Genomic DNA, 21,897 nt, shown 5'->3' with positions numbered 1-21,897 from the left:
AGTTCAACAAGACGATGGTGTTTACGGCATTGAAGCTTCGGACGATTGGCAATTAAGGCAAGAGGCAGCCTAGGCTGGCAAACACAAGTCAGCGCGATGCGGGACAAAGACGTAGGCAGCAGAGTGGGAACGCGACACTAGCTCCGACACGTCGGCACGTGCTTGCAAGGCGGCTGTGGGGCAATCTCTAGTGTCCGATCGCCAGCCATGATCGTCATCAACTGCCAACGAGGCTGCCGCCATTGGCCAGAGCTTTCACTCCGCTTGCTCCTCTGAACATTATTCACGTTGTTGTTCTGGCCTCGGCATCTTCTCCTCTATACATCACTTCGAGAAGTCACCTTGTTTCTCGTCGCAAACCTTACAATGGCACTCCGCATATCTTGTCAGCGCGCTGCAAAGCGTGCCACTTCCATCACACCCGCCACATCTGTCCTCTCATCATACAGCGCACAATGGAGGAGAGGCAATGCGACAGTTGCCCCCACGCAAGTAACGCCTGGCTCCAAGGGACCTACTGCTATGGTCTTCATGAATATGGGTGGACCAGCAACAACGGATGAGGTTCACGGCTTCCTGAGCATGTTGTTCGTACGTAACTTGGTTGGAATGCACCAAAGATTCTCAGCTCACGAATTCTAGGCCGACAAAGACTTGATTCCCCTTGGGCCCCTCCAGAACTATATCGGACCCTACATAGCGCGGAGACGGACACCGAAGATTCAAAAGCAGTATGCTGAGATTGGTGGCGGATCACCCATCAGGAAATGGTCAGAACACCAGGCCGCAGAAATGTGCAAGATCCTTGACAAGACCTCACCGGAGACCGCCCCTCACAAACCCTACGTCGCTTTCCGTTATGCGAACCCTCTTACCGAAGACACATATAAGCAATTGATAGCAGACGGATTCGGAGCAGGAAAAGGTGGTCGCGCTGTAGCTTTCACGCAATACCCCCAGTACTCCTGCTCGACCACCGGCTCCTCGCTCAACGAACTCTGGAAATGGAGGACAAGGCTGGAAGGCAAGCGCGCAAACGGAGAGACCGGTCAAGAGGTGGAGCCCGAAGGCGCTATCAAATGGAGTGTGATTGACCGCTGGCCAGCACACCCAGGTCTAGTTGAAGCTTTCGCTCAGAACATCGAGAAGAAGCTGGCTGAGTACCCCGCCGAGCGACGAGACGGCGTCGTCATTCTCTTCTCTGCACACAGTCTCCCCATGACCGTCGTTAACCGTGGCGACCCATACCCGTCCGAAGTCGCAGCGACAGTATACGCCGTTATGCAGCGCCTCGGCATGAAGTACCGGTACCGTCTCGTATGGCAATCGCAGGTCGGCCCTCAACCCTGGCTCGGAGCGCAAACCTCAGACACCGTCAAGGAGTACATGAAGAAGGGACAGACAGACATGCTCCTCGTACCCATCGCTTTCACCAGTGATCACATCGAAACGCTATACGAACTAGACAAGGAGGTCATTGGCGAGGATGCGGAAGGCCATGAGGGTGTCAAGCGTGTCGAGAGCTTAAACGACAGCCCCGTTTTCATCGAAGCACTTGCGGACATTGCCAAGGCACATTTGCAGAGCGGACAGGCGTGCAGCCCGCAGATGATTCTTAGGTGTCCAAAGTGCACGAGTGAGAGGTGTTTGGCACAGAAAGAGTTCTTTGCAGGTCAGACACAACACATCGACCCTCCTACAGCATAGGCTAGGTCATGACTTAGAATTGGATGCTTGTAGACATATGTAGCGTCTATGTACAATATGAAGAAAGTACCATATATCGGCCTTATGAAAGACAGCAGTAATCAAGCAGCCAGGCTATTTCTGTGACGACTATCATCTTGCTGTAATTGCTGGCCAACAGAGTTTGAGTGGTGGACAAACAAGCAGTAGTCACAGGCGCAAGGGTTCTAGACGTTGACCAAGCCCAACTTAATCTTTCTTACCCTGAACTAGCCCAGGGGCGATATCAATGAATTATGACCTTCCCGACGCGCATTCAGTGGTTACAGGTAATCTGCAGCACAAAATCTCGGTCTCTCCATTGCGACCTCCCAATACCTTCGCATCAGGGATGGAATTACAAGAAGGTAGACGAGAAAGAAGGGGAGAGTTAGGTGCGGCAGAAGCCAGCTCAGTGCCGGAAGTCAGAGTCCGCGTCTCTCAGGATACATGTGCTCGACGATTAATGGGCGCTCCGTGTTGGTCCGTCGTATGAACGTTCTGTATAATCTCGTACCAACGCGTATGACATCGCATATCTTCTCCAACTGTTGCGCTTACAAAGGCAAGGGCACTCCACGGTAGACGGCCATGCAGCCTTCCTGCTTTTGAGCAGCCGAACATATACCCCTTGACGATGATGCCTCACTCTGGATCATCTCCTCAACGACTGTAGCTTTGAGGTAAATATTGATTCTGGATCCATGAGAGTGGCCGGACTGGCTGTGTGCACCACTCTCAGTTTCGATATAGGCAAGCTCCAGTTCCTTAGTACCACCTGATCCCCACTGGAGGGTGTGTCTCGTGTCCATACCGAGTTGATGTCTTCTCAAAAAGAAATGCCTGCGATACACTCCGCAAGCAGCCACAATACAGGTAGGCAGACTTTTGGCTTCCTTCCCTGTCTTTCTGTCTGTCTCCCAATATTTGTCTTCACATCTTTGGCACGAAAGCTCACGACTGCTAGACGTTGAGGACCTCATCTGAATTCTGAATGTGGGCTCCGTATATCTGTGGCCGTAGTCACGACTCGGTAACTTCAACGTCCGTCTGATGTAAAACCAGCTACATAGACAAAGCGATTGATCCACTGTGCGGAGAACCTCGCTCAAGAATTGGTCGGGTGTACTACCATAATCGATCGGCATTGTTCGAGCATCGGAAGCCACGGAGACAAGTGAATAAATCTGGTCACGGGCAATCGTACACTCTCTGTTGGGAAACTCGTCGAGTAGTTTCACGAGTGGACTTCTTTGGACTCGTCTTTGTCCACATATAGCGTCTATGTAGGCCCTGAACACTTGTTCATTGGACTGCGGCGGATCCCGAAACCACGGGAAATAGCTGAATCGGAGCTCAAGCATTCCTTGTGTGCTACTTTCGTGGTCGTTTGCAAGTAGAGTAACTCTACGCCCTAGTAGTATTTCTTGTGTGATCCACGCTCTGTTCCAGTATGGTGATCCAGATAACGATTCGAAGTCTTGTCTGAGCTGCCCGTTGAGTTCCTTGTCCCGATTATGCCACAGGAGCCAGTTAGCAAGGTCTCGGTCTCCGAGCCCATACCATCGAAGCCCCTTTAGCTCATTACAAAACACTAGAGCGCGAACGATAGCCTGATCCAGCCCGAGCCAGGAGATCACTTTCTCTGCATTGAAATAAATCAGACCCATCTGAGCAACCTGGTGATTTCTTTCCGAGATTGAACTTTGGTCGATGCATACTGCATCTATCCAGAACGTGCGTGAAGCAGTTCGGCTAAGGCGCCATGCAGGTGCTTTATCCCGATCTCGCCACCATCTAGAAACCAACTTCCTACCTATTGGATTCTTTTGATCTTGATACTTGATACGCGCCACTCCCATGAAATCCCAGAGGTTCTTCCGAACACGAAACAGTCTATGGTTGATGAGAATCTCTCGTTGGTCATCCTCTGAGCCCCAAACATAAGACAAGCAGCTGTAAGTGGCTCCAGTGGTGTCATGCCAGATCTCGCACTGTATTAGACCCGTATCGGAGAGCTCGGGCAAGATTTTGAGTAATCGTATCGAATTTTTGGTGTGATCGAGAGGCGCGTGTTCAAAAGTCCGTATAGACTTCATCGGGGCGTCCTGATGCCGAGGATTGCTCATTGTCGACTGTTTGGGAAACATCTGTAGAGCCAGGGAAGCATAGATAGCGAGTCGTACATGACGGATTGACCATGTCGCGAGAAAGCAAAAACATCATGGTGCGGCTGAGGAAGGCTGAACTTGTTGTCTAAAGCTCAGCTGTGCAAATCACTCGGGGGCTGGCTATCATCTTCAAAGCCACCATCCCACAATCAAAAGCGTTCGTATTTGAGTTCCTCCATATATCATACATGGCGGATAAATCCGCATCTAAAACTTTAAGACCATTTTGAATACTTCGCGAATGAACGGGTTTCGAACGATATCAGTGATGTGCTGTGCGTAGGGAGAAAGTGCGACGAATGATCCAGCGTTGGAAGCAACAGTGCCAAGGCACTAAACATGAAGCCCCAACCTTAGAATCTATGCGTTGCTGTTCTCATGGACGCTCGGATCAAGCAAAGGAACAGCCAATGTAGTCCACAATCGCAAGCCTCAGTTTGGTGCTCTGTGACCCCATGGTGAGGCGTAGAACACTCTTGTCACTATGTTCTACACAGGGCAAAATTGAGTGGATTCCATGAAATGTCATTCAATGCAAGACCGCGCTCCCTAGCTGTATACACGCATGTAGAAGCCTCTAAATCCTAGAATTACAGATCTCTCTCATCACCTAATCGTTGCCTCCAATCATAACCCCATGAGTAGCTGAAGAGCTTTACGCAGTCCTGGCGACAGGCTTCTTCTCGCCACCCATGTCGTGCTCAGTGTAGTAGAAGTTCTCCTCTGGGATACGTCCCCTGAGGAACTCCGGCTCAGAGCCACGGACGTAGATGTCCTCGTATAGTACCTTGCCAGTGGCCTCGGGAACGGCCATCTTCTCTGCGATGGCAACCTCCTCGTCGACGTCGGAGCGTGCTTGCTTGTCGATCGACTTGAGCTCCTCCTCGGAAGTGACACCCCAGTCGAGGAGCTTCTGCTTGAGTCCGGCAATGGGGTCGTTGGTGCTGCGCATGCGCTGGATCTCCTCACGAGTCTTTCATTCCTTATTAGTACTTGCTTGGGAAGCTTATAATGCGTGTAACTTACTCGGTATGTGGTTCCGGGGTCGGACATGGAGTGTCCTCCGTAACGGTAGGTAACGTATTCGTAGACGAGGGGACCCTTGCCAGCGGCGGCGTACTCCTTTCCGTACTTGACAGCGGCCTTGACAGCGAGGACGTCCATACCGTTGATCTTCAGACCGGGGATGTACTGTCCACGCTTGTAGTAGTCGGTGAGGGCAGACGAGCGGTTGGCGGCGGTTCCCATACCGTACTTGTTGTCTGAGGGGTATTAGCAAACTCAAAGTATGCTCATGTGATAGGTATACGCACTCTCGCAACCAAAGATGACGGGCAAGTTCCAGAGCTTGGCCATGTTGAAAGCCTCGAAGACCTGACCCTGGTTGGAAGCACCGTCTCCGTAAAGAGCAAGGGTGACGTTCTTCTTGTTCTCGTACTGGCAGGCGAAGGCGATACCAGCTCCGACAGGGACCTGGGCACCGACGATACCGTTACCACCGTAGAAACCGGGAGCGAACATGTGCATAGATCCACCCTTTCCGTAAGCGATACCCTCTCTCCTGCCGAGGAGTTCACCGATAATGGACTTGACAGTTGCTCCGCGCATCAGAGCGAAGCCGTGGCAACGGTAGGCGGTAATGAGATGGTCGGCGCGCTCGATGGCGTGTTCGATACCGACGGCGACGGCTTCTTGACCGGTGGACAGATGGCAGAAACCCCGAATCTTCTTCTCCTTGTAGAGCCTGTCGGCGGCCATTTCCATGCGACTGTTCCATATTAGACCCTGTTTGTAGCCCAATCCTGAGATGGCGGGTTTTCATACCGTACAGCGACCATGTCGTAGTACATCTTCTTCAGCTCCTTCTTGGTAACCTCCATTGTGTAGGGCGGCGGGTCGAGCTCGTATGTCTCAAAGGCCTCGTCGGAGAGGCGGATCTCGAAGGGCTTGTCGTCCTCCTATAGACGGTCAATTATCTATCGCTTGCCTACAGCCATTCTGTTGGCTCTTCGGGGTGTCGTCTTACCGATGGCACATTGGCCGGGTCGGTGTGCGATGAGGCCGCATCCGTGGTCACGAACCTGCTGAAGGCGGGTCGCGCAGCGGGGGCGACGACATTGCGTCGGAAGGGCGACGCAATGCTCCGCCTAATTGTCCTGGACAGCATTGTGAGGTGTGAGGGGAAGGAGCGGAGGGTGAGGCGTGGGTATGCCGTGAGGTTAACTGCTGAGGGTGTTGATTCGAAAAGTTGCTCAGCTCCGCCAGCTCGGGGATCCGCTTTCGCGCTAAGCGATTAGGGTCCGCCAACGCCAAATCTCAACACATCCCGATCCTCTCCGACCCAACACCTATCCCTGTGAACAAGCCGCTCAACACTTCGCAACTCGCTATACGACTCCGCATCCACCGTTTGACTTCACTGCAGTCTGTACAGCATAATCGTTGCTGCGCCATGGATCATGGGAAGGCTGTCTGAGCACACGTATTCCACAACATCTTCGCGTAGGCATGGATTGTTTCTAACCGTCACGATCCCTGTTAGCATGCAAAAGAAAAGACACGAATGTGCAGCTTCGGGGAAGCAAGACATGATGCGACAGCTGTCCAAGAGCATGGGAACTTATTTAAATTTGAAGAAAAGGTCTTATGTAACGAGTGTCCGTCTCAACACCACGCCCGCATCGCTCGTCAAGGCAACTACCCTTCCGATCTGTTCCATGACACCCCCATCAGTACTCTTCATGCACACTACCGTCACGCAGAACAAATACTTGCTCGCACTCACACTATACACTTCCTCGAATATACCACTTTCTAGTACTTTCGCGAAATCGACCAAGATGCATTCGATTGGCCCCAGGACTCTTTGTGTAGCGTAGTAAAACTGCTAGGAGCATACAGGTTATACCAGATGATGGTGATATCAAGGTCATTGTGCGGCGTAAACCCATCATTCCGAGATTTAGTCTGTATGACAAACGAGTGGGTTGAATCTTTAAGCAGTTTCAGCATCTCCATCGAGAAGGCCGACGAAAGCCAATACCCACGGTCAACGTCTGCAGTATTCTCAATGGTATCTCTTGTCGTCCAGGAAAGCACCAGTGGGATCGCAGTGAAAATGAGCACGACGTCGTATGTAGTAGCAAGGTAAGGTGTCGCTTCTAGCCTTGCGGTAAGCCTCCAACTGAGCAAAAGTCTGAAACTTTCTTCTCCTTGTTAACTTGGCTTCTGGAGTATTCAAAAGGATGGTCTCAAGAAATGTTATGACCACAGACAAGTTGGAACATGCGGGGTGTTTATGTTGCCTAGAGGTGGCGAAGAGACGAACGAGACTGACATTTCGGGTATCACAATCGACAAGTGCCCGATATATGAACTGAGACTGGGAGAGCTCTTCGTGGTTGGAGCTGGCGTTCATAGAGATCAATGGGTTGTAACCAACACTTGCGTGTATTGAGTTCAATCAGGATGTTGTTGTTCCTGAACCGCTCTACATCTCATCCTACAGGAGGAACTAAGATATGAATCTCCAACGGTTGGCTTTTCTACCTAAGCCTTTCGAGAGAGCAATGATGGCCAGACATCAACATGCGAATGTCTATGATGAGTTGTGAAGCGGATTACCTTGAGTGTAGCCAATGATTAGCTGCCACGGGTCGTCCTCCAGGCTTCTCACTGGTCAAGGCCTACAACTATAAGCGTATTAGTTCTACATTTACCGGTAATTCCCTGAAGGTCCTTTGAGGGACCTGAAGTACCTAGGTATGAGACCACTGCCAATAAAGGCCTAGCGCCTTGGCATGTACTCTGTTCCTTCCTATCTTCGCATCTGATGTCGTCGGCGCTTCTTCTCCTACGCGCATAACCTTCTGGTAAAGCAGCAACCTCCGTCACTAGACAGTTCTGTATGTTGCCAATATTTCACTGTCGACCCTCGCGATGGGAAGCTCTAGCACATCACGAGCCGCGCGCGACGCATCCAGGCGCTTACTGGAAAAAACAACATGAATTCGGATCGAAACCCTAGCAACATCCTTGAGCAATCGTCAACAGCGGCTAGAAGTTAGCGCTTCTTCTTGTAGGTTCGTGATTATACATGGAGATCAGCCTTGCACTGCCCGGTACAGATAAGTATATCGCGGCTGCCTCCCACCATAGAATCCAGACGGTATTTCGTTATCAATTATTTTCCCGGTGGTCGCCTCTACCAACTAATATCCACACTGAAGACATTTGGACTACGTGTCTGATCACTTGGCCACATGGCGCTCAGCCTACGGCAGCAGGCTCGAAAAGATTCTGCTAGTCCTCACCTACCAATTTTTCAATACGAACCTCTCGACTACGCAAGAGGAACTATTCGACTGCTCAGTATTCTACCAAACCTGTCAAAGGATGGCCTCGTCCAGTGTCAGCTACGGCATGGCAGTGTTAACTCAACTTACGCATGTTTGTCCTACGTATGGGGAACCGAAAGCAGCCAACACGATATCTTGATCAATGGGAGAGTCGCCAAGATACGCAAAAATCTTCGAAGTTTCATCGAAGTCGCTCGGAAGAAGCATGGGATATCGTCGCGCATGTTCTGGATAGATGCCTTGTGCATTGATCAAGAGTCTACGAAAGAGAAGAATCATCAAGTAGCACAGATGGGCTTGATCTACTCGAATGCTGTCGAGGTTGTTTCGTGGCTTGGGCACAGCAGAGCAATTTCATCTGCGTTTGCCGGCTATGTCGGAGCGAAGCCGGATCCTAGATACGACTTCCTAAGAGATTGGCTCGAGGTGATCAGTAATCAGTATTGGAAACGATCCTGGATTACCCAGGAGATATTGTTAGCACGGCGTCTAATACTCTGGGTGAACGACTTTGAGGTGGATTCCAGGAAACTACGCGACATGCATCGATCCTTGGGAAGCTTGAATCCGACCCGCAAGGAGCTGCCTCCAGATGAATGGCACCCTGACGTCAGTCTCTTCTCCACACTCCTCGCCGCAATGACTGGCCGGAGTGACCTTCGAAACCAAAGTCTTGTCAACCTTTTTCATAGGCTACCAAGCAGAGAGAGTCAGAGACCGCGGGATCGTATCTACTCTCTCCTGTCAATTGCTTCCGACGCAGCTTTGATTCCGGTCGACTATGGCAGTTCTGATGTCGACGTGTTCCTTGACGTCCTCGGTGCTCTGAGCAAATCCATGTGCGTCTGCTTCTGGTCTTTCATGGTGGAAACCATGGAATATCAAGCCCACTCCAGCTCGAAGCCTGGGTCCGTACATCGCGCACCCATCCTTGAACTACCGATAAGAGTTGCAGATACGGAGTTCTTCAGGGCACCGGATCTGGCGGACTGGCATGATATGTGCTCAACATGTCGAACCAGGCTTCCTGATGTTGATCCCGATAGACGGGGGCACTTATTCTGCCTGAAGAAGTTTTGCGAATGCTGTAAAGCTGGGATGCATTTCTACCTACGGCGTTATCGGACCAGAGATGGCGAACGATATACTGTCCAGCGCGTCACTAGCCACAGTGTCAACACCGAGAGAGACGTTCTCAATGTTCGTGTCGATCATACTTCAGCCGATGCTTTCGACTTCAGTGCTCTTAGTATAGACGATGAGGTTTCTATGCCTTTGTTCAGGATCTCGTTGACCGCCGACATATTGATGTATCTTCTTCATCAAGACACTGGGCCAAACACACCACCAGTTTCTCGCCAACTATGTCGAGATTCACGGGAAGGAAAAGGAAGACTTATTTATCATAACCCGCGACCGAAATCTAATGCTGAACAACCGTTAGTGGATGTTCGGAAACCAAGCTTACTGAGTGGTTTGGCACGGTCGACGAAGAGGATGCAACATTGATGAATTGGCAGGGTTGGTTTCCTCTTAGCTCTAGTCAGTATATGGCATGGTCGAATATAGTGCAACATATCACGAGGAGAACGTAGGTTACATTGAGTCCTTGTAACCATTATTGAAAGTGTTACGAAAACGTCAGAGCATCGGTATCAGACTTTTTGAGGAACTCTATACGGATTTGAAGACCCTAACTAACGGGATTCGCTATGAGAAGACCATTGGTGACGACACACCATAGCCAGGAGCATGAGTACCAACTATCAAGACAGCTCAAGCAGAGGAAACGAACCACGATAGGCCAAGTAACATATGTCGTCGTGATGCTTTCATTGTCATCATCGTATCTCGATGTGGGGGAGATTCGGAGCTGCTTCGCTGTCTATGGAGGGTATCAAAGCATGCTAGCTCTCAACGCTACGGTCTAACCCTCTCCACCACTCGCGTTCTCATCCTCAGAGTCCTCTTCGTACTTTTGTTGTGTGGACTTGTCCTCTCGCTTCCTCTTCGTGGCCTCAATACCACCGGAGGTCAGGTAAAGGAACTGCGGGTCCTTGTAGTTATCCAGATGCGTGAAGAAGGTGTTAAACCTATCAGTCGTTAGCAGTGATTTCGATACCACGATATCTAAGTTGAACTTACTGGTTACCCTCTGCCTCTTCACGGAAGATACGCTGGTAAATCTCCTTCTCCTTGAAGTCCTCGATCTTGTCGTTGTACTTGTCAAAGTCAATCGTCTCACGTCCATGTTGCTTAGCTGATTTCGCGTTATACGACTCGAACACCGGCCTCTCAAGCAGCAAGCCCAAGCCAGGCGCCTTAGGTATCCGGACAACTTCATTGCCGAAACTCTTGTCCATGATCTCAGGGTCGGTACCACATCGTACTGTCAACGCAGCCATGCCCACCATCTTGCGGATTTGGTGCATCATGAAACTCTGACCGTGTACCTTCAGACTCAGCCACTCTGTGTCGTTGATGATAATAGGCTTGGGTGCGACCTTGAAGCTCTTGATGTAGCGCTGGGCGGACTTGTCATTGTACTTCTTGTGCACGGTGTAGTTATGGTACCGGTGGGTTCCGAGGTACTTGTCAAGTGCGGCTTGGACGCGTGCTTGCCGCTCAGGAGAGATACGGTACGCCTTCTTGACGTCTAGGTACGCCCTTTTCAGGGTCTTGATGGCTTCTTCGAGAACGGGCTGGTTGATGACGCCTTCGGGGAGGGCACGAGAGCCGTCAGTGGAGCCGTCGAGGGTGATGCTGGGATCGTTTTGCTGTATCGTATCTATAGCTTCTTTGACCTCGTTTGCGGTCTGTTCACTCGGGGTAACTTCGCCGCCGTCTGGTTTTGCGGTCTCTTCAGCGGCTTCGGTATTCACAGGCTTCTCTTGCTTGGCTATGTGGTCGATAGAGGCGTCAACTATGCGGTCTTCACCAGGCGGCGCGTCAACGGTATCGACGTTGTACAGTGCTTCGAGCACGAGCGGCCGTATTGAGTCGTCGAGCGAATCCAAAATGGGCTTAATGTGTTTCTCTTCCACTTCAGGCCAGAAGTTGGCTACCTCAGCCTGTCTCTTGCGGTATCCCTCAACGTCGTTCTCCTTTTCCGCGAACTCCTCCAATTTTTTTCCTAGGTAGCTTGAAGGATGCGGTGGGAGGAACGAGTGGGTCGGAATCAAGTATTCGTACCATCGCGAATCGCATGCTTGGTAACAGCTGAAGGAGCCAATGGTTCGTTGAATGCCCCACACCCTGATCTGATCAGGTAGATGGCTGTTGATCTTTTCAACAATATCATCCTCTTCGATAATCAACTTCAGCGACACAATGTTGCCTGCAGCATGTACACCCTTATCGGTACGCGCACAACGAACGAGAGACGATTTCTTGGGGTCGGATGCGTTCGCCTTCGATATGGCGCCGGCCGCGACAAAAGCGTTGAACAGGTCTCCCTCGATGGTCTTTTGCTTGTAGTCGATTTGCATGCCCTTGTAGCCAGTACCCGAGTAGCCGATCATGACTGCGACTTTGCGCTTCGGTCTGCGCTCTTCTGCCTCGACTTCCTCTGCAGGGAATGCTGCAGGCAGAGCCGGCCTGTCCTCGCCCTTCTCCTCTTGCTCCTTATATTTGGCTTGTTGTTCGGCATTGCGGTCTCGTCGGTCTAATTGGGTAGAACTTGCTTAGTTAGAGACGGGCATTGAATAGGCCGGTAGCTGCTCACTGATGTTCCTTACGCCCCATATTTCTCTTCTTATTCGGACGGCTTCCATGCTGGTGCCGTCCACCTCCTCCCCTCGAAGCATTTCTGCGATCCTTGTCGGCCCATTTGCGCTTCTTATCGCTCCTGTCGCGATTCGACGAATCATTATCGCGGCGCGGGCCTTCGTTGTCAGACATGGTCGCGGAAGACGTATGAGTAGCTTCCTTCCGTATATGAAGCTACTGGTCATGAGGTGGTCGGGTCACAGAGGATAGCTGTAGCCGCAAGTAAAGGCAAATTGTGGGGTCGCGGTTTCCATTTTCTCGGAGCTCTAGGCTTGGCGCGGCAGGTACGGTTCACCGCCCGGGCCACCGCTTATCGCTGGAAACCATAGTTGAGTCGTCCCTGCCTAATGTCTTCTGAAAACTCACCTTGCCTCCTACATCACCATCTAACTGTCACGTCAACTCGCGTGCGGACAGATATCGCACAAACTAGAAAAGGATGCGCCTTTTCTGATACGTATAGAGCCGTCCCGAACCCAGCGCCCCGTCTGCATCTTAGTCTGGCGCATTCGAAGGAAGCCCTACGCGCCTACCGCATCTCCTCAGCCGCCGTTCGAGCAGAACCTGAACGTGTCTCTCTACAACCGCAGTCATGGGCGCAGCAATGAAGGACCCTGTAGAGAAGAGCGGAGGAGATCCCGTACAAGCAGTGAAGCAGTTGTTGAGGACGGTAGTCCGCATGTTTTACGAGACTGAGCACATCGTCATCATGGACGCTCTCTGCTACCACGGCGCACTGCCCGTGGCCGACATGACCATCATTCTCGATGCAGGCAAGAACTCGAAACATGTTAGTAAGGTCGCGGGTAAGCTTAGGGAGGCCGGGTTGTGTTCGTCCTATACTCAGCATGTCCTGCGCCAGGGTGCAAACAAAGCATCAAGCAGAGAATTCTTCTACATCGACTGGCGTCGCGCTGTCGACTCGGTCAAGTACAAGATTCATAAGATTGATGAGGGTATCAAGAGAGACGCCAAACCCACGACCGAGAAACCCGAGTTCAAGTGCTTGAGATGCAAATCTACGTACACAACCATGCAGGCACTTGACCACCCGGATGACAACCCTGGACCAGATGACAGTGGCTTCATTTGCGCTAGATGCGGATTCCGGTTAGACGAAATCGACCAGGACGTCCAAGCAGACGATGTTGACGACACTCCAGCCAAGTTCAACAAATTGTTTGGCCCGCTGATCGAGATGATGTCGAAAATTCAGGATATGGGCAATCTGCCCAATTTGGAACCACCAGACATTATCAGCGAGCGAATCGAGCTCCCTCGTGATAGGAATGTGGACCCTGGTACGCAGGTCGAAGTCATTGAAACGACCGTTTCACGCCCGACCGCTGTCAAGGGTATTGATACAGGCCCAGAGAAGATCAACGTCATGATCGGATCGAGCGCAGAAGAGAACGAGAAGCAGCGAGCGGCAGACAGGGCCCGCCAGGAGAAGATATCTTTGCAGAACCAGCTCCCCACCTGGCATACCAAGTCTACTGTTATCAAAGACGCCGCAGGAAACACGACAACTGTGAAGAGAGAAACAGACGGAGTAGACACTCCCAGTATCAAGACCGAGACAGGCGACACTGCGGCCACTAATCAGAACCTCGATGCAGTCTTTGCCCAGATCGAAGCCGAGCGCCGTAGGAAGGAGCAGGAAGAGGATGATGACGAGGAGGACGAAGATGATGATGAGTTTGAGGACGTTGATGTGGGCACTCCCAGCGCTTTCCCAGATGCAAAGCGCGTCAAGTTGGAATCGTCCGCCGCTCCTACTCCTTCAGCCGCTGCAACCCCAGCTGCAGCAACCCCAGCCGCATCGAACGGCGGTGACGAAAGCGAAGAGGATGAGTTCGAAGATGTAAACTGATTGATCACATAGCGCTGGCGTCTGGGTTCAAGTGGCGTTCAATTTCGAAAGCATTATCGGATGGTATGGATGTAGTCAAGACGTTTGCATACACCGGGTGGCGTTTGTCGTTTAGAGCATTGTGTCCTACATAGAGCATTCTAAGGCACAAAAGGCGCTGAAGCATATCCAATACCAAAGGATGTCGCTTGACACTCTCGCAGTAGCTTCGATCCTGTGTTGTCAAATGATCGTGTACTTACAGTCATCCCATTGAAAATGAAATCGTGGTGTTGAGTGACCATGTCTGTCAGCCTTCAGCCCTACGATTCCAAGCCACTGGAACTTAGGGTCTTAGGCGAGCTTGCACCATCCCACCTCAGATCCCCGCGCGCCTTCACCAAGACCTCCGCAATCTCCCCGCCAGCGCCCATCGCTACACCCTGAACCTCTGCGCCACTTCCTGATGGGTGAAAGATAAAGCGCGAATTGAAAATGGCCGCATCGACCAAATCCCTCTCCTCGCTGCTTGCACAAGCCACCATCGAAGACCACGACGAAGTGCTAAAGGCCACCAATGCAGCCCTCAAGAAGTCAAAAGGCGACCTGGATGCGCAACACACGAAAGCGGTAGCGTTACTGCACTTGGATCGCTACGAGGATGCATTAGAGGTGTTTGAGAGTGCGCAAGAGTTGCAGGAGAAAGCGCGATTCGAGTACGCATATGCGCTGTACAAAACTGGCAATGCCGCTAAGGCTGTGGAAGTGGCCACAGCGGCAGGACCAGATGCAGGTCGGGGGATGAAGCACATGCTTGCTCAGGCCGTATGTACTGGAAGGCATCTGAAGCATGCGCGTAGCTGACACTTAGATGCCAGGCATACCGTTCAGAAAACTTCGCGCACGCCACCAAGATCTACAAGGAACTCGCAGACCAAAACGTCGAAAACGAAGAGTACGACATTCGCATCAATTCGGGAGCTGTGGACGCACAGCTGGAATGGACAGGACAAGGCGAGCTTGCACAGAAGAAGCAGCCCACAAGAGAAGATCTGGAGGTCTTCGAGACTGCCTTCAATGCGGCATGTGGCAGCATATCCCGCAATGAGTTTGGACAGGCCCAAGTGTGTCTCAAGCGCGCGAAGGATCTATGCAATGCGCTCTCGGACCTTAGCGAAGAGGAGAAGCAGGCCGAGTTGCTGCCAATTACTGTTCAGCAAGTCTATGTCCTGACGCAATTGGGCAAGGTTGATGAAGCAGAGGAATTGGCTACTAAGATTCCTTTCGCCGAGTAAGATAACCATGGAAGACTCAGAACAACTACTAACAACCGTAGCATCAAGGAACTCTCAACCCGTTACATCGCCCAGGTTAACAGTATTGCCGCTTCCAAAGAGCATTCGAACCCGTACCTCTCCCACCGTCTCTTCCACGCATCCCCGCAGCCTCCTGTTACCGATCAGCATTTCTCCTACCAGTCCAACATTCTGCGACAGGATGAGTACGTCATGGCATTGCTATCGCAAAAGGTCGCAGGCGTTGCATCTTCAACTGAGAAGGTCATCTCCGCATCTCCTGCACCCTCTTTGTCTCCTGCCGTCAACATGGCAGCAGTATTGAATGCAGCAGCTCACGCCAGGAATGCAGACACCGAGAAAGCTGCACTGAAGGAGATTGTGCCATTGCTAGAAAAGAGGCCGACTGATGTGGGTCTCATACTCACGATAACACACTTATACGTTATCACAAACAACTACGCCGCCGCGACACATCTTCTAGAATCGTTCTTCAAGCGACTGGAACAGAGTGGCTCAGCGTCCGACTTGGACGTTCGTTTTGCACCGGGACTTATTGCAGCACTTGTCTCGCTGTACGCACAGCAAGGTCGACCAGGCGCTTCAAAGAACGAGCTGGCCAAGGCAGCTGAATATTGGCGGAAGCCTCACAAGTCAAAGACGGAAGCTCCATCGAAATCTCTGATGGTCGCTGCTGGTACAGCACTTCTCGATACTCACAATCCCGACAACGTCAAAACTGCAGGAGAGATCTTCCAGGGCTTGTATGATCAAGACAACGAAGACCGGGCTTCTATCGCTGGTCTTGTAGCCGCATACAGCATCACTGATCCATCATCAATACCTGCAGACCTTCTGTCGTACCTGCCAGAAGCCAACCGTCTGGTCTCCGACATCGACGCCGTTGAGCTTGAGAATGCAGGCGTTCCACTCGGCACCCTCACATCAGTCAACCTTGGAGCTGAGTCGCGGAAACGTAGCCTCGCACCCACTAAGGATGCACCTGCGAAAGCCAAGAGGTTGCGCAAGTCAAGAATGCCAAAAGATTACGTCGAGGGCAAGAAAGTGGACCCAGAACGATGGCTGCCAATGCGTGATAGGAGCTACTACCGTCCCAAAGGTAGGAAAGGAAAGAAGAGGGCTGAAGGCCTTACCCAGGGTGGTGTCGTGGAGAACGACAAGGGCACACCGGCCGCTCAAGAGAAGAAGGGCGGTGCAGATAAGGGAAAGAACAAGAAGAAGGGCAAAGGAGGCAAGTGGTAAAGAATCAATTGTGATACTTGTCCAGACAAACAAGTGCAGATAGATCTATATCGCTACGCCATCGAACATGATGCAGCAGGCGCGAGTCATGTACATATGCCCCCACCTGCCACGTGCATGTGTTTGGAGCTCCAAGCTACCCCTCCATCCCCTCAATCAACCGTTAGTCCATCATCACCGCTTGGGACATGCTTTTGAAATACCACTACAGCTCAATTAATCATATCTCAATTTCATCGGACGAAAAGCGGATAGACTACCGTAACGTGTAATGGACACGTTACGCAAGAGTGGGCGAAAAATGGGTATCACAGAAAGCCGAGGTTCACCGTAAACATTTCTGCACTAACTAATCGACTCTATGCCAATTATTAAATAGAGCTAGCACGTCTTTACACGTCTCGTACGTCTAGGCCTGGCATGTCTAGGATCAACGTGGAAGATCTGTTAGACCCCACCGCAGCTTCGAGACTATTTAACTCTTGGTGTACTTAAGATGGGGCGTCACCGCATCCCGTACCTGCTGTATACACCTCTTCATCATTATCATCAACACACACAACCACCTCATTATCCACCTAAACACATAAAGAATACAAGTGAATAAAGAGATAGAAAGATGCCGGGCCAACAAACTCGCCAATGGGTTCTCGCCAACCCACCGCTCAATGACCCCGTCATTGAGGGCAATGACGCGACCTTTGACCTCAAGACCAACGATCTCCCCAGCCCAGGCGTTGACCAGGTCCTCATCAAAGTACTCTACCTCTCCAATGATCCAGCACAGAGAGGGTAAGCTCCAACAGTAAATATTGTCAAGACATTGAGCTAAACTTCGTGCCAGATGGATCCAAAAAGACATGGACCCCGAGCGTCTCTACGTCGAACCAGTAAAGCAGGGCGATGTAATGCGTTCCTTCGCCATCGCAGAGATCGTCGAATCTAGCACAGACAGCCTACCCAAGGGTCAGCTCGTCATTGGAGACTTTGGCTGGACCGAATATGCCGTCGTCTCCGCCAAAGCCGTTCGCCCTATCCAAGCCGATCAGAGCGCCGGTATCCGTCCCACGCACTTCCTCGGTGCACTCGGAGGAACCGGTCTGACTGCGTACTACGGCCTCATCGACATTGCGCGCGCTACTGCCGCCGACACCGTTGTTGTTTCTGGAGCTGCGGGCGCTACTGGTTCCATGGTCGTGCAACTCGCTAAGAACGTTCTCGGATGTAAACGCGTCATTGGTATTGCGGGTGGTGAGAAGAAGTGCCGCTGGGTCGAGAGTCTCGGCGCGGATATCTGCGTCGACTACAAGGCTGCAACTTTTGAAAAGGACTTGATCAAGGCCACAGAAGGATACGTGGAAGTCTACTTCGACAACGTCGGTGGCGATATCTTGTCGCTCATGCTTGGTCGCATGAAGCGCCATGGACGTATCGCTGCGTGCGGTGCTGTTGCAACATACAACTCTATGGGTGACAGCGGCGTTAAGAACTGGTTCGAGATTATCAGCAACAGGATTGAGGTCAGGGGATTCATTGTTATCGATGCTCTTGAGTCGGGTAGGGCTGGACAGATTGTTCCGGAGTTGATCAAGGGAGTTAAGGAGGGCAAGATTCAAGTTGGACCTGAGACGGAGACTGTGGTCAAGACTAAGTTTGAGGATGTGCCGAAGACTTGGATGATGCTTTTCCAGGGTGGAAACACTGGAAAGTTGGTCACCGAGATCCAGGGTTAGATGCAGTTCTGGAAAGTCAGTAAACGTAAAGTAACCGAATATGACTACTGCGTTACGTAAGAACAAAAAGTAGAGTATTTTTGGAAGCTGTTGAACGAGTGACATTTCTCAATCAGGTTGGCCATAATTGTAACAACACTCCCCTTTTTCTGCGTTCATCTTGCTGTCGGCCCACTCTCGTATCCAATCATTCCTCCTCATCTTAGTATAGCCTGATGCCGTAATCTACGAGTCTCTTCCTGACTATGGCCCATCAACCAACTAGTTCCTGGATCTGAAGCCTGCTACTGAGAAGCTCAAGGGTGACTTACGGTCAACGGTGATCCATCCATCACCCAACTCAACAGCTCCACCATCTCTGGTCTTGGTCTTTGTTTCTGTGATTTTGACCCTCAATAGTTCCGTCGGTCTTTTCCAAACGCACACTGTTCAAATGCTCAATCTTCTCCGTGACTTCAGTGATGTCGGTGTAACCGATGCGACTGACGTCTTTCTTGTCGTTATAGATACGTTCGTAGAAACCCATGTTGGACCTGGGCTTCGGTGCAACCTACAGGCCTCGAAGACGTCTAAGTGTTTATATGTTTGAATATTTAAAATCAGATATTTGGTGGTTACAGTTTTTTGTTGGTCTACACGAACGTTGTGTAGAGAACTGATGTTTGGAAGATTAAATTTTCACGTCGGGTTCTATCATCCCATGCGAGTCCTTACCTTTGGTTTTGTGTGACACTTCTCGAGGCTTGGAGTCGTAGCTGTTGATCTGGAATGTAAATATACGAGTAAACGTAGTACCGGAGTGATAATATGACTCCCTAAGAGTCAGTCATGACCGCTACGTATGCGCTCTCGAAGCGCTGTCCGCGTATCGAAAACTAGATCGTGCTCAGTATATGACCAAAAATTGTGGTTCTCGACAAGTAGAATCACTGGAGAAGAATAGCTGGTTGGACGAAGCGCGAAGACAAGTGCAATGTCTTTCATGTATTGTTTCGCACCCTCCGAACGTATAACTCAAATATATCGCGGATTATCCTTGACAGTTTTCTTCACATCTTCAAACGGCTCCAAAGTCATTGGCGCTTGATAGAGTTCCGGTACTCTCGCACCCATATAAACCTTTCCGCACCAGCCTGCTTCAGTATGAGCTCCTTTCATCTCGTAGTACTTTCTCGCAACCATAAGTGGGGTCAATGATCCGAACTTTGCAGTATAACCAGTAACGGGCCGACAGTTGTACGGTACGCTTCGACAGATTGCATCCGCATAACTGCTGAGTTGGCGATCCCACATGTACAGCTGCTTCATATCGAGTTGTCGATACTGTCGAAGCAACCTGAATGTGTTTCCTTGCATGATCAACATACTCATGTTGTAGATCAGGTAACAGATGCCAGCGCCGAAATAATGGAAGTAGAACACAGGATCAAAGACGCGATCTGCGCAGATATCCAGAAATCCATCCATCGACGCAATGTCTACCATATCGTAACGCGGACCGTTTCTCTCGAACGTCGAGAGCCACTCAAAAGCACGACTTGCGACTTGTTGCGAATCCTCAATGAGAGAGTCGATCTCTTCTTGTAGGCACCCTGGTCTGGCGACTTTATCCGTACGCTCTAGAAGTCGTGGGATGTGTATGCAAACGTCATTTAGAGCAACGTATGGATCGACCTTCGCTGCTTTGACTGTCACCGCTAGCCATTCTGGGCTGTCCAGCATCGATGCCTTGCGCATGTGGTAGCCGATACTCAACTAGAAGACATTAGCGAGGTTACATGATGTCTGACGGGGTTGTTCGTCGTACTGAGTTGTACCGTATAGCATGGAAAATCTGCATACTCAACCGACTCTCAAATGAAGCTGGCCCACGCTGCTTCAACAAATGTAACAATCCTTGCACATGGTAAAAGAAGCCATGGCCCTGTGTGACGCCCACGAAAACCTACACGGAAAATTAGAGCTAATCCTGATAGTAAGGCATAGCAGGTCGTACCTCATAAAGCGTGAGCATGTACGTTGATAGCAGTGTTTCGTCCTTCAGGGCTGTGACTGGATCTTGAATTGCGCGCATCATCTGACTCAACGCCGTGCCATAAAGCGACCTGGACCGATGGATGAGCGGATGATTCCTGTTGTTCACTGCCAGTTGCGCTGCAGATAGCGCATCAATAGCAGCCATGAGTACAGGGCTGTCGGCAGGCATAGTGGGCAAGCCAAGCATTAGGGCTGATGGAGGCGGTAATGCTGGGCCTTCAGCTCTGGGTAGATACAGCGCGATGAAGGTACCCAGATGCTGTATCCTGTCGGCGGCCACTGCGCTGACCTGCTTCGGTAGAGGCGCATCCGCAGGCTTTCTTTTTTTGTCTTCCTTACGTACGAGAGCATGTCTAGACGGGTTTCCAGCGTCTGTTGAGCTTGACGAAGCTTGATTCGCGTATTTGTAGCGGCTCTCGTCCTCTTTGATCAGGGCCGGCTTTTCTCCGCGTGCATTAAAATCGTGGAGAATGAAAGCTTGTGTTGGCCGGTACCCAGGACATTTTGTTCCGCGCCTCACGCAGGTATTGCATTCTGGTTTGGTTTCGTCGCATCGGACTTTTCTCTTCCTGCATTCAAAGCAGCCTGCCGACCTTTTTGGCATTATCAGACCACACGCGGGGTATTCACCTCACGAAACTCGGAAAAGTAAGGGGTAAGAACGCTGCGGTATGGTTTCGTTCCCTGACTTTTCAAGTGCACTCGAACTGCTTGGTAGTCTCGTTGTTCGATGTGGTGGCGAGGACGGCGAAGAGAACAACGACCACCCATCAAAGGCGCGGCCACTAGAATGGAGGGCCAAGAGGCGTCCCGTATTCAACGGTTTTAACCAATCAGTAGCGACAATAGTAACGCTATGGCAGTTGGCTTCCAAGCTCCGCGGCCTTTCCCGCATCTACTTGCCCTTGCATACTCGTGCGAAAGTGGTGAGGGGAGAGGGGTTTGTGAAACTTTGTCTCTCCCAGCATGTTTCCTCAGCTCAACGGGCGTGTGACGTCAGTATAGTAAAGAGAGCCAACGTTCTCATCAGTAGAATTTTCCATCTCTCGTATCTCCCCAATACTGGCTAAGGCTCAAAGCTTCGAGCCGATCGCTATCGCAGAGCGGCGGCTCCTGGGTAATTCGAACCCAACTTGGTGCACGGCTCCGCCGGGCCTGCGCGGAACTGCGGACGACCGAACGCAACAAGGGATTCGGGAGCGGAACAACGACGGGGAAGAAGCTCAAGACACTCTGGCGCATAGCGACATCGGTCCAGGGTGAAAGAAGGGGCAAGGAAGCCGAGGAAGCTATGTCAATGGAGACTAATCACCCGCTGATAAAGGGTTCACCGCTTGGGTAGAAGTACCGCACATGTCGACAACAATGGTGAGGAATATACAATTTTGGATTCCGAACAGTCGCAGATTTAGGAATAAGGCTACGATGTTATATGACCCGCCGTTGCGATACCCGTTTTCGCCTCGACGAATCCTACGGCACGTGTGGCGTCTTCATGCGGTAAGGCTCTGCTCATCGTCTCCGCTTATTTGTTCTTTAGGAAGGAACTACGAGCTACTCGTACCACGCATCGCGCCGACATCTGTTGGCTCGTACCCAGGTGTACTATTGCGGGATGTCTTCGGCGCGCGGCACGGCACCATTCGCTTGTTAGCGATGAGACAACGACAGAGGAGCCGATAAAGGCCGCCGCGA

The 21,897-nt window shown here is 51.2% G+C and overlaps 8 protein-coding genes across 8 annotated transcripts; 4 read left to right on the top strand and 4 right to left on the bottom strand.

Moving 5' to 3' along the window:
- Positions 1-366: 366 nt before the first annotated feature.
- ALTATR162_LOCUS8708 (uncharacterized protein) lies at positions 367-1,707 on the top strand (the record flags this gene model as incomplete). The annotated part of the gene is made up of 2 exons (XM_043316341.1): positions 367-591; positions 643-1,707. The coding sequence occupies 2 exons, from the start codon at positions 367-369 to the stop codon at positions 1,705-1,707; spliced, it is 1,290 nt and encodes a 429-aa protein (XP_043172276.1).
- A 2,844-nt stretch (positions 1,708-4,551) lies between these two features.
- On the bottom strand, positions 4,552-6,063 carry ALTATR162_LOCUS8707 (uncharacterized protein; the record flags this gene model as incomplete). Its single annotated transcript, XM_043316340.1, has 5 exons — positions 4,552-4,869; positions 4,923-5,158; positions 5,210-5,664; positions 5,721-5,854; positions 5,923-6,063. 5 exons carry the CDS (start codon positions 6,061-6,063, stop codon positions 4,552-4,554), a joined length of 1,284 nt encoding a protein of 427 aa, XP_043172275.1.
- A 4,118-nt stretch (positions 6,064-10,181) lies between these two features.
- Positions 10,182-12,154, bottom strand: ALTATR162_LOCUS8706 (uncharacterized protein; the record flags this gene model as incomplete). Its single annotated transcript, XM_043316339.1, has 3 exons — positions 10,182-10,347; positions 10,400-11,932; positions 11,979-12,154. The coding sequence occupies 3 exons, from the start codon at positions 12,152-12,154 to the stop codon at positions 10,182-10,184; spliced, it is 1,875 nt and encodes a 624-aa protein (XP_043172274.1).
- A 460-nt stretch (positions 12,155-12,614) lies between these two features.
- Positions 12,615-13,895, top strand: ALTATR162_LOCUS8705 (uncharacterized protein; the record flags this gene model as incomplete). The annotated part of the gene is made up of 1 exon (XM_043316338.1): positions 12,615-13,895. The coding sequence occupies one exon, from the start codon at positions 12,615-12,617 to the stop codon at positions 13,893-13,895; it is 1,281 nt and encodes a 426-aa protein (XP_043172273.1).
- Positions 13,896-14,369: 474 nt separating this feature from the next.
- Positions 14,370-16,432, top strand: ALTATR162_LOCUS8704 (uncharacterized protein; the record flags this gene model as incomplete). Its single annotated transcript, XM_043316337.1, has 3 exons — positions 14,370-14,699; positions 14,753-15,165; positions 15,211-16,432. The coding sequence occupies 3 exons, from the start codon at positions 14,370-14,372 to the stop codon at positions 16,430-16,432; spliced, it is 1,965 nt and encodes a 654-aa protein (XP_043172272.1).
- A 619-nt stretch (positions 16,433-17,051) lies between these two features.
- On the top strand, positions 17,052-18,165 carry ALTATR162_LOCUS8703 (uncharacterized protein; the record flags this gene model as incomplete). The annotated part of the gene is made up of 2 exons (XM_043316336.1): positions 17,052-17,224; positions 17,277-18,165. The coding sequence occupies 2 exons, from the start codon at positions 17,052-17,054 to the stop codon at positions 18,163-18,165; spliced, it is 1,062 nt and encodes a 353-aa protein (XP_043172271.1).
- A 261-nt stretch (positions 18,166-18,426) lies between these two features.
- On the bottom strand, positions 18,427-18,691 carry ALTATR162_LOCUS8702 (uncharacterized protein; the record flags this gene model as incomplete). Its single annotated transcript, XM_043316335.1, has 2 exons — positions 18,427-18,534; positions 18,590-18,691. The coding sequence occupies 2 exons, from the start codon at positions 18,689-18,691 to the stop codon at positions 18,427-18,429; spliced, it is 210 nt and encodes a 69-aa protein (XP_043172270.1).
- Positions 18,692-19,179: 488 nt separating this feature from the next.
- ALTATR162_LOCUS8701 (uncharacterized protein) lies at positions 19,180-20,389 on the bottom strand (the record flags this gene model as incomplete). The annotated part of the gene is made up of 3 exons (XM_043316334.1): positions 19,180-19,920; positions 19,973-20,110; positions 20,162-20,389. 3 exons carry the CDS (start codon positions 20,387-20,389, stop codon positions 19,180-19,182), a joined length of 1,107 nt encoding a protein of 368 aa, XP_043172269.1.
- Positions 20,390-21,897: the final 1,508 nt, after the last annotated feature.

Source organism: Alternaria atra (assembly GCF_907166805.1).
Source record: "Alternaria atra isolate CS162 genome assembly, contig: 29, whole genome shotgun sequence".
Taxonomy (NCBI): Eukaryota; Fungi; Ascomycota; class Dothideomycetes; order Pleosporales; family Pleosporaceae; genus Alternaria; species Alternaria atra.
The sequence above is the reverse complement of the archived record's forward strand: the minus strand, read 5'-3'. Positions and strand labels throughout refer to the sequence as shown.